At 35.6% G+C, this 10,337-nt stretch overlaps 1 protein-coding gene across 1 annotated transcript; it reads right to left on the bottom strand.

The window, feature by feature from the left end:
* Positions 1-747: 747 nt before the first annotated feature.
* On the bottom strand, positions 748-6,735 carry LOC104500314 (nuclear pore complex protein Nup205-like; the record flags this gene model as incomplete). The annotated part of the gene is made up of 6 exons (XM_010143941.1): positions 748-912; positions 1,074-1,302; positions 3,242-3,401; positions 4,320-4,464; positions 5,414-5,585; positions 6,593-6,735. Coding segments are annotated over 6 exons (1,014 nt in total), but the record flags the coding sequence as incomplete, so codon positions are not given.
* Positions 6,736-10,337: the final 3,602 nt, after the last annotated feature.

The raw sequence follows: 10,337 nt of genomic DNA, 5'->3' as shown, positions 1-10,337 counted from the left end.
AAAAAAAAATTGCAACTATCTTGTTACCAAACAAAACATATTTCAGAAAACCTGGCTGACACACAAATCTACATGCTTCCATCAGCTACGTTATTTCTACCACACAGGAAAACACTAGAATGGAAACAACAAGTTAATGTTGCGTGATGAGCTCAACTTCCTTCTTTAGTAAGTGTTAAAGTGCATAATCTATTTACCCAATCAAATCTAAGGCTGTGACCCAAGAATCATAAACCAACCTTAATTAAATATAAATTACCATGTTTACATTTTCTTTAATAGGTGTTTTGGAGTAGACTCAATTCTGATCTACTAGGGAGCCTGGAAAGCTGATGAAGTACAGCAAGAAAAAATTAAATTTTTATTAAAAATCTTCTCAAGATACTGAGGTTAACATTTACAGATGTAAAAGGTCATGCGCATGAATCTATTCTTAATTTCAAATGATACTAAAGCTGTTTAAATGCAATCTTTCACATTTTTCAATAAATCAAAATCTCTTTCACTTCAGTGAGACACTATGCGATAGTACTGTCTAGTAATTATTTCTAAGTCTCTGTACATTTCAGAGCAACTCAATTCTCAACAACCAAACTCACTACTGAGAAAGCTTTAATGGAGTGTCAATAGTATTGACCTTTACAATAAAATTACTAACACTTCAAAAAGGTAACAGAAAGTTTCACTTACATCACTTGCAAGCTCTGAATACTTATGTGCAGTCAATTGCACGTTAGGGTAATTTACCTGTTACATCGGACAGTTGGGATATTCCTCGTAATGCCAGTGCCCAGGCTAATCTAACAGTAGCTTGCAGGCCTGGTAATTTCCAAGGCTGAGACTCTTGAAGACGAGTGTGTATTGCTGCTAAATACTGTCTTTCTGCTAGCAGCGGGAGACAGTGCATCAAATCTTGAAGACAAGCAAAAATACAACATCAACACCCAGTAAATAAATGTGAAAACAAACATGCAGAATCCTACCAATTTGTTACCAATCAATAACAAAATTCGTTAAATAACAATTTGTCCATCAGCACAACATAAACTCTTCGGGAAACCTGCTGGCATTACCTTCACGATCCTCTGTGCCTTGTTCCAGAAAGCTGACATCAAAGCAGTAAAGGAGAGCCATGAGAAGAGACAAGTTCACACCATCCAATGAGCCATCAGCTTCCACCGTTACTTTTTCCAGGTAACTTATGAGGATTAGAGTGTCATCCTTACTCAGTGGTGACTGGCAGGTCCAGACAAACAGACTTTCAGCCAAGGACTGCCGGCATTCTTTAATGAGGACAGAAACCTTTAAAAGGCAAAAAAAAAAAAACCACCACCAAAAAATACCAGTGAATATAAATATTCTGGCAGCACGTTCAATTTGTCTTTAATCAATAACTATGACTAAGTTAAGTTAAAAATTACTCTAAAGACAGCAGCTACAGAAAATGTTTGTTTTTATAATGCTACACAACAAAAGGCACACTTCTGCTTGTTAAACGATTCGTATTCCCACGTAGTTCATGTGAGGTGCGAGTGGATAACCTGGAATATGACTACATGCAAACCAGCATCTCTGTTAACGTCAGGAGACATGAATCCACACAGAACTTCAGTAGCTGTAAACACATCACACAAAAGTCACATTTTCTGTCTCTAATACACAAATGCACTGGTAGTTGTATGGTAGTTATGGTCACAGTTTTCCCCTTGCCCAAAAAGAGATGCTTTCAACTGACTATACAAATACCTAACTTTTAAGACATAGAGAAATGTCAAAGACATCTAAAAGTAGAACTTTCTTCCCCCAGACAAAATATTTGTATCATTTTTAGAATAAAAACATAAATGAAATCTATTATCCCCTATTACATAAGGAGAAAGTATCATGCCAAACATAAAGGCTACCAAGAATTTCCATACTAAAACATTTTTCTTTTTATTTGGCAAAATATTGCATGCTACGATACAATTAAGTACGATGGCTCTTGAAAACAAATTTTGTCTTTTTTCTAACGGTTACACCAAAAGTTACCTTTCTGAAACAAGGACAAACATTTATTCATTTAACTCCATTCTTCCCCCCAAGCTGAGTTTTAACTGCTTCAAATCTTATGAAAACAGTATAAGTTAAAAAAAACACTAAAAAATAAAAAGCCACTAATGGTCTTTCATAAAATGGTCTTTTACTGTAAAATTGTATTTTATTTAACTAAATTACGAACTTGTAATAATGTTCTTGCCCTGCATCCATTGTACCTGGTTATATAAAGAGCTATAAGCATTCTATCTCCAGTAAAATCACATGCACGGTGATAAAAACTTTTCAACATTTAACACAGCAAGAGATTCGCACACAGACTCCAGCAGAGTAATAGTTCTAATGAATACAGAGGGAAATGTGGTAGTCCACCTAAAAGGAAGAAAAACACCCTAACTTTGTGTCAAATGATTTTTAAGGTTAAATTAAGGTAGATTAAGTAATTTAAGATAAATGAGAAGAATATTCTCTACATACCTTGTAGATTAATAGGAAAAGTGTAAAACTAGTTCTTTATCTGGTTGAAAACAAATTGACCAATTATAACAGAATTATTTTTAGACAGATCACCCATTAGAAAGAAGTTCAGAAATTGAAACAATAATGTTTAAAACCTTCCTTCTACAAACATACTCTGCAGTTAGTCGCAGTCTCAAGTTCAAGGTTTAAAAAAATGAGAACTCATTTTCAAACAAACCTCACTTCACTACTAGAAATGCTTCTGTTCATATTAACACAACTGGATTATTAAAAAGAACATTATTTGCCTGACTAGACTTGGCTTCAATCTGTTTTAATAGTATGTGAATTTTAGTTTGCTTTTTTATTCCTACGGTGCTGATAATGGTAGTGCTGAGAGCAGATGATTTAATATACAGTCTTTAGAACAAAATTGGAAAAAACCCAACATGTAGTGCAAATACTAGACTTAGTTTCTTACTGTCCTTTATCTTGGCTAAAAATAAGGTATGCCCTAGCATCAGGGGCCAACAGCAAAACATAAACGCAGGAAGTAATCTGAATTCCACGCCAGTATAGCACAAGCTGTGGAGTAGTTACTACGATCCCTAAAGGAGTAACAGAGCTTGCACAGGTAGAGAACGGAAAATAGAAAGTTAAAAAAGAAAAATCGCTCTTGACAGTCTAACTGTATCCTAATCTGTGCAGTAATTCAGAAGAATATTCACACCCAATGAATATTTACCTCTTTGCGATGTTTCTCACTGCCCAATCCTCGTTCTTTCTGGAGTTTATCAAATTCATTATTCAAATCAATTTGAGACACAAGAGTGAGGATCTTCTGTGTCAAACCCTGCTCCATTAGGTCATCTGTAAAGCGTGTTGTCATGGATATTAACTCTTGACTATAATGGAAAGAATATAAATTTAACAATTAATCATACTATTCCCAGTCACAGAGGAAGCCTAAAATAATGAATCCCATCAAATGTATTTGCTGACAGAAAATGTACAACTACATTATACAGAAAGTAACTAAATGTGCATTGTTAATCAGTAAGCAGTGCCCTCTCAAAACATTATGCTGAATGGATACAAAGTCTTTAGGTAACTGTAGGTTTGAGAACACGGACTATAAGAATACAACATGGATCAGCTAGTTAAGATTTCTATCAAAAGGAAAGCATACTGCACATAAGATACACAAGCTCACAGCCTCTTTCTTACTAGTAAATGCAATTGTCCAATTACGTACACACCACTGAAGCAGTGGTGCTAGTTCTCAAGTCATTATTTTACGTTTCAGAATTTGTATTTACACTAGAACACATCTTTTAGTCTTTCTCTAGGCAAGCAATCACTGTGCACTGGAAGTAAACCATGTTGCTGTTTTCTTTTTAAAGTCAAAAAATGTTAGCATATTATGTTCAGCAGTAGCTAATGCATCCATTTCAAGTGAAGGTAGGAGCACAACTCTGTTTTGCAGGAGATGGGAAGTCAGAACACAGCAAGGGCAGAAACGCAGTCTCTGAAATACTGAGTAATCATCACTAGTTACAGCAACACTGACTCGCAGGGTGTAAAACAAGACACTGCCAAAAAGTGAAGTAACATGAAAGAACTGAAAGTAAGATGGATATCCTTACAATCCCATTAAAACACATGTAAGAAAAGAGTGTTATGCTTAGAAAGCAAACACGAAAACAGTTGCATCAATTTGTGAGAACAAACAAATTTGAGAATGTTTATATTCCCTTGAGTCTAATTAGTCCTAAAGCACTCAAAGCAAAGAGCTTTGATCAGCTCATCACCCTATTACAGACCTGAGTTCAAACGTCCACATCTTCCCTTGTCGTGACTGGATGAGTGTTCGTAGTGACTCAGCAATGTATCTTTTTCCATCCCAGTACAACAGAACAGCCACTAGACCTCTTGTAAGGCCAGGAAAATGAGGCTGCTGGTTTTCTCCTTTTGAGTGAAAATGCACAGAACAGTCACAGGAAGTTGAATGTACACACTTTGATAACAGCTCTGTATCTTCGGTTTTCTAATTGAAATACAAGTGTCGCATTCAAAGCAGCTGTGGTTATTTGCTATCACTTTGATTTGTTTCAGGCACTTAAAAAAAATCACAGGTATTTTGGGTGCTACTTTTTAAACTGCTATTCAACTATTAAAACTTCTAAAAACTTAAAAGAAATAGAAGTGCAAGTCCATAAATATCCTAGTCCAAATGGTATTTGCAACTGATACCGACCCATCTTAATAATCAAATCAAGCTGATTATCAAAATATCTTCTCTTTACTCAAAATAAAATTTTCTGTCTGAATTTACATCAAAAATTCAAGTTCAAAATAGAAAGCAAGGTTAAAGATGGCTTTCCAAAGGTGACAAATTCGTAACTACTTCTCTCTAATGAATTTTTAAAGAGTTAATGATGAACAGTAATCATAAATAACAATTATATTTTAATAACTTTGAAATCAATATTCTACATGCAAAACATACAGAACACCTCTCTTACTAACCAGTTACTAGATTAGGATCTAAATATATCAATGTATTACTAATATCACATATCAATGTATAATTAATACATAGCTTGAACAACCAATATCTATTTATGCTTTATGGAAAAACTCTCAATTAGTTATTTTTAAATTCAGTAATAGAGAAAGTATATAATAAAATACCCTGAAATTATTACCCTTTTTGTAATAGCTGCATAGAACACGAATTTTAATGTTCAGAATACTGCTATCACATCATGTTAGAGTGACAGTAGATTTTTTTTTTTAAAGAATATTCTATGTTAGGAAGCTAACTGAATCATTCACGTCTGTTAAGCATACATTTAAATAAGAAGGCTCTATTTAAGTTCTAGTTCTCCAGCTCTTAAATGTTTTCCCTTCTCACCAGCTAGAAGGAGCTCAACAGCTGCCAACTCTCCAATATCAAAGAGGTCACTGAGGATAAAGGCTTCTCTGATGAGTTGCTCTGGCAAAAGCCTCATTCCCTGCTGACCCTGGATGGTAACCCCTTCTGTACTTGCTTTTTGAATTTTCTCATGTTGCTGAGCATTCTTTGGCTGTGAGAGAAACAAGCATTGAAAGTTATTCAAAACGGCAAGCTCAAATACTTAATAAAACTTTACACATGAATCTTTCCTCACAAATACAGCTCTGACAGGTTAAGTTGTCATAAAAAAAAAGGCAGTCTTTTTAAAACAGAGATAGTAAAGGCATCCTAAAAATCCTTCACACTTGCACAGCAATGGTCTTTTTGTGGGAACATACCAAAAATAATCTTACTTGATTGGTGCTGACATTTAGTTTACTCAAAATAACGGAGATCAAAAGTAAATTTTGATACAATTCTCAACAGGAAATGGTATCAGCTCAGTGAAAGACCTCTGGGTTGTTGATCGGAACTGCTGCATTACTCCAAAGCACAATTTTCAACAACGTTCTTTTTTCTGTTAGATGCTAAAATATACCAATGAAAGTCTACAGCTGACTAAAATTTTCTGACCTATCACTTTAAAAATCATATACTATTTCAGAAATAACACCACTGAAAGAAGACATATTTCTAGTTGCTACCTTGTGATCCATCAGCCAAGAAAGAATGAGTTTTTCCACATTATCTCACATGCCTAACAAGACACATTCTATGTTTTGTAAATTTACGCATTCATCTGTTCTTTGCACTCCTTAACCTGACTGAAGCATGGACATAGAGCAGAAACAGACAAAATGGTTTCGTGCTTTATTTCAAACATGCAAGAGTAGCAAAAAAAGCTCATACTTGACTGGTGGATCATCAGATACTTTTACTATTCCTATCAAAACAGCATTCAAATAACAAGAAAAAAAATGTTATAAATAAAATTATCCTGTGCAAGACACAAAAGAATATGTATTATTCAAGCTATTTGTACTCTTACAGTAGAACAAGGTTGCTGTAACACATCTGTGTTATGCACTGTAAAAATGCAGAATGAAAAGAATGGTTAGGGCCTAAATGTTATGTAATACAACAATACAAGACAGAGTAAACTCCAACTCATTCCACCAGAGAGTATTAGACCAGTACCGGATTTCTGAAGAGAGAAATGAAGTCAGATCTGTGTTTCTTTAAAACCTGGTCGAGGTGATGAACAGCTTCAGGTTGTCTTTTCCAAATGGCATTCGAGATAGTCTGCCATATGTCCTTATATGGACCCCACAAGCTGGCAGCTAAAAGAAGAAATAAAACAATGTATTTAAAATGGAGAAAGAAAGAAAACAAATTATTTATACTCTATTTTTAGTAAGTAGAGCTTTTAAACTTACTGCTAGTCTCAGCTTGACAGTACAGACCATTATGTCCATCAAGCAAAGCATATTTTCCTTTCTTAAGGCACAAAAAAATACCAATTGTCTGATTTACAACCTATTTGCATATAGGGAGCTAGAAAGCAGAAAATGTGATGTATGCAGCTAAGTTCTGGGGTTGAAAGTCATTTTATAAAGGTATGATATAAGCTGTAATCTTTCATCCTTACATGCCTAAGAAATTCCATCCACTTTGGTCAGAATGAATAATATCTAACAACTGGACATCAGACCTTGAATATAACTTGGCAAGGCTTTCCATTTTTGACAGAAAAATCCAAAACAAAGACAGATCTAATAATATATGAGGGACTGAAAATGAACAGCAGACTGTGTAGAATAAAATAAATTAGAAAACAAAAATGTAAGATTAAAGGTAATATTACGTAAGGAACAAAAAATAAGTCTAAGAACATTTTCCTTCACATCTTTCTCACTTCAAAAAAGTACCTTTGATCCCTAAGACACATTTGCTAATATTCTGTACAAGAGCCTCATAAAGATACGAATTTCCTACTAGAAGTAGACAGATCAATAGAAATAATTACCTAACTATGTTTAGAAGAGACCAGATTATTTCTAGCAAGCACAAAGATATCATTTAAGAGATGTCTGAGCCTACTCTAGAAATACAGTCTCTCCACTTCCTCAACACTGAAAAAAGTTTCCTTTGCGTATTTCAAATCTGAATTTAGTAGTACAGCTCAATGATGTCTTCCTCACTGGAAGTTGTATCACTCAGAAACCAAAGTCCATAGTGTGAAGACTACACTAGAAGCTTCTTTATCACATCCCATGAAAAGTATACCAACTAGTCTTCAGACATCAGCCAGAACCATTGTGTAAAGTGAAAATCTTACAGATGGAAAATTATTCTTACCATCCAATATTAACATCCTATACTAAAAAAACCTCTAAGACCCACATTAAATAGAAGTACCGAAATGTTTCCCTTGCTAGGTATCGTTCGTATTTGTTAAAGCTTTGGATTCTACACACCACAAGCCACTGCTAAACATACCAGATAAATTTATTACCAATTGTACCGTTTTTTTCTACAAGCTACCCCATAACAATCACTGCCTGATAGCAGGTAGTGTAACGTGTTTCTGAGCTTCTACTAAGATGGTCCCTGACACAAAGTTATTTTAAGCTAGCAGTAGTTTTTGCATACTACAATTTTGCTAGAGGAAAATCTACTTGAAGAGGTTGCTGCCCTCCTTCATTCAGAGCCACTCGTTGCCAACCTACACAAGCCTGCTTTGTTAACTGACGGACAGCACTCTAAGTCATGTTAGTCAAACGATCAAAAAAAAATTTACCCTACATTTTTTAGAGTTCTTCCAATCTTGTTTTTAAAGACCAGGGTAACCTGTAACACAGGTTACAAAGTGGCACTGCTCGTCATAAAAACAACTGAAGAAGCAATGCCTGTAGCACAGAGGGAATGAACAAGTGGGCAATGAACGGCAGAGACCTCTGAAACTGGCTTTGTTTCTGGAAAAATGAAAAAAATTGAACTATGCTTTGCAGAGTAGCCTACGTACAAAAAGTACTAGCATTTCACCTAAAAATGGCTTGACTTTTCTTTTCTTCTCTGTCTTTTTAATGTAGAAATTAACACTGTGGCATAAAAATCAAGTACAGAGACAATATTTTATCTTCACGTAGCTTGTTCTGACCAGCACTAACCCTTAAGGTAAACCTGACTAGGTGCATCAAGTCAAACGTATCTGGACCTCGTGATGACCAGGTTGCTTATGTTACGACAGTAAGCAAAAGGCAGCTACCCTGATATGAAGATGCCCCTCTTTTCCATACAATCAAGACACCACCTCAAAGTAATGCAAAATGCTATATGAATGCCCTGAATAACAAGGCAGTGCAAGTTGAGTTGAAGATCAACAAGCAAGCATGGAGACAAAAGCAGGTCTCAGAGCAAGACCATTGGTTTCAGTCAGTTTTACTAGTACCTCAGGTGTCTTGGAAGCAACAAACCTAGTAAAACTTGGTCAGTTTTACTCTGTTGCAAAGAAGGAAACCACACAAAACAAGAGGAAAAAACAAAACAAACCCTCTCACCCCAAATACACCACTAACAAAAACTATCTTAGTTTATGATGCAATTAGCAGTGCCAGCTATCCTGTATCTAAGAGGACAGCCTCTAAAAAAAGGAAGAATCTTTTGTCCTTTTTAATCAGAGTGTTTTAAACATACATTATTCCCGCCTAAACAAATTCATTAAAAATACCTACTACTGGACAACTAATTTCACACTCCAGACTGTGACTGGCTCTCCCACATAGCTTCAGAGGCCAGAGATTTATTTTCATTCGAAACACTCTTTTCACTCTTATTAAAATACCGAGTCCAATAAACACCAGCAGCAATCCACAGTGCCTGCCAAAAGCTGTCCAACTATTTCCCTGGCCCATTTGTTTGCTCTTGTCCCTACAACATAATTGCTCTTCACCAGCCCAAATACGTGTACTGTAAAGCAATAAAATAAATTTAGGATCTAACTTTTCTATCTGAAAACTAATCCAAAAACGAGTTTCTTTTTGGCAGGATGACATCTACAGCCCAGTTTGCTCTGTGACAACAAAAGCTATGCTAGCTTATAAACGGAGTACTGCTGAGAAAGGAATATGCAACTGGAATGGAAAAAAGGTTGGACTTCAGTGACAATATTGACTTTTTCCCACTTAACACTGTTTCTGTTATTATTATAGATTTAGAAAAGCTGACCATCCCATCAGGGGTAGAAAGGAAGCACAGACTGGCTTGCTTCTCTTGGCCACAATAGCTGTTGATGCTCATGCCTGGACTTTTTCTAAGTTATAGACTTAACCATGCTGTGTCTGTCCCCACAAACAATATACTCTAACCTAAGGCAAAAATCTTCATTAGTTCTAGTGCCACATTTGCTTTAATTTTTTCTTTCATCTTTCATATGCAAAACTCCCTCTTCCCCTACAGTTTTTATTATAATTTTCACTATAATTATAATTTTCACTTTAACAAAGCTATATTTCAAATGAAAGATCTTTGCTTTATTACTGCTTTTCTGTGAGAGTGGGGATGTACTTGATTCAGTTAGATGAAAATATCTTCACTGCAAAATTTCCTCCTTGCCTGATACAGGAATGGAGCTTTAAATTTTATTAGTCATAATGACATACACCACCTTAGTTACAAACCTTGTCCATAGTCCAGTCACAACCACTTTTCACAGGGTCTCTGTTCTCCCTGTATTAAACTAATGAAGCTCAACAACAGCAAATGCAACATCCTGCACCTGTGACAATAACTCCACACAACAGCACAGGCTGGGGACCAACCAGTTGGAAAAACACCCAAGTGTCCTGGTTGTTGGGAAGCTGAATACTAGTCAGCAGAACATCCTCAAAGCAAAGAAAACCCCTACACAGCAGGCTAGGTTAACAGACTTGTAGCCAGCAGG

This window comes from Buceros rhinoceros, unplaced genomic scaffold, assembly GCF_000710305.1.
Source record: "Buceros rhinoceros silvestris isolate BGI_N320 unplaced genomic scaffold, ASM71030v1 scaffold47399, whole genome shotgun sequence".
NCBI classification, from domain to species: domain Eukaryota; kingdom Metazoa; phylum Chordata; class Aves; order Bucerotiformes; family Bucerotidae; genus Buceros; species Buceros rhinoceros.
Note: the sequence above shows the minus strand (reverse complement) of the source record. Positions and strands in the feature narration are given on the sequence as shown.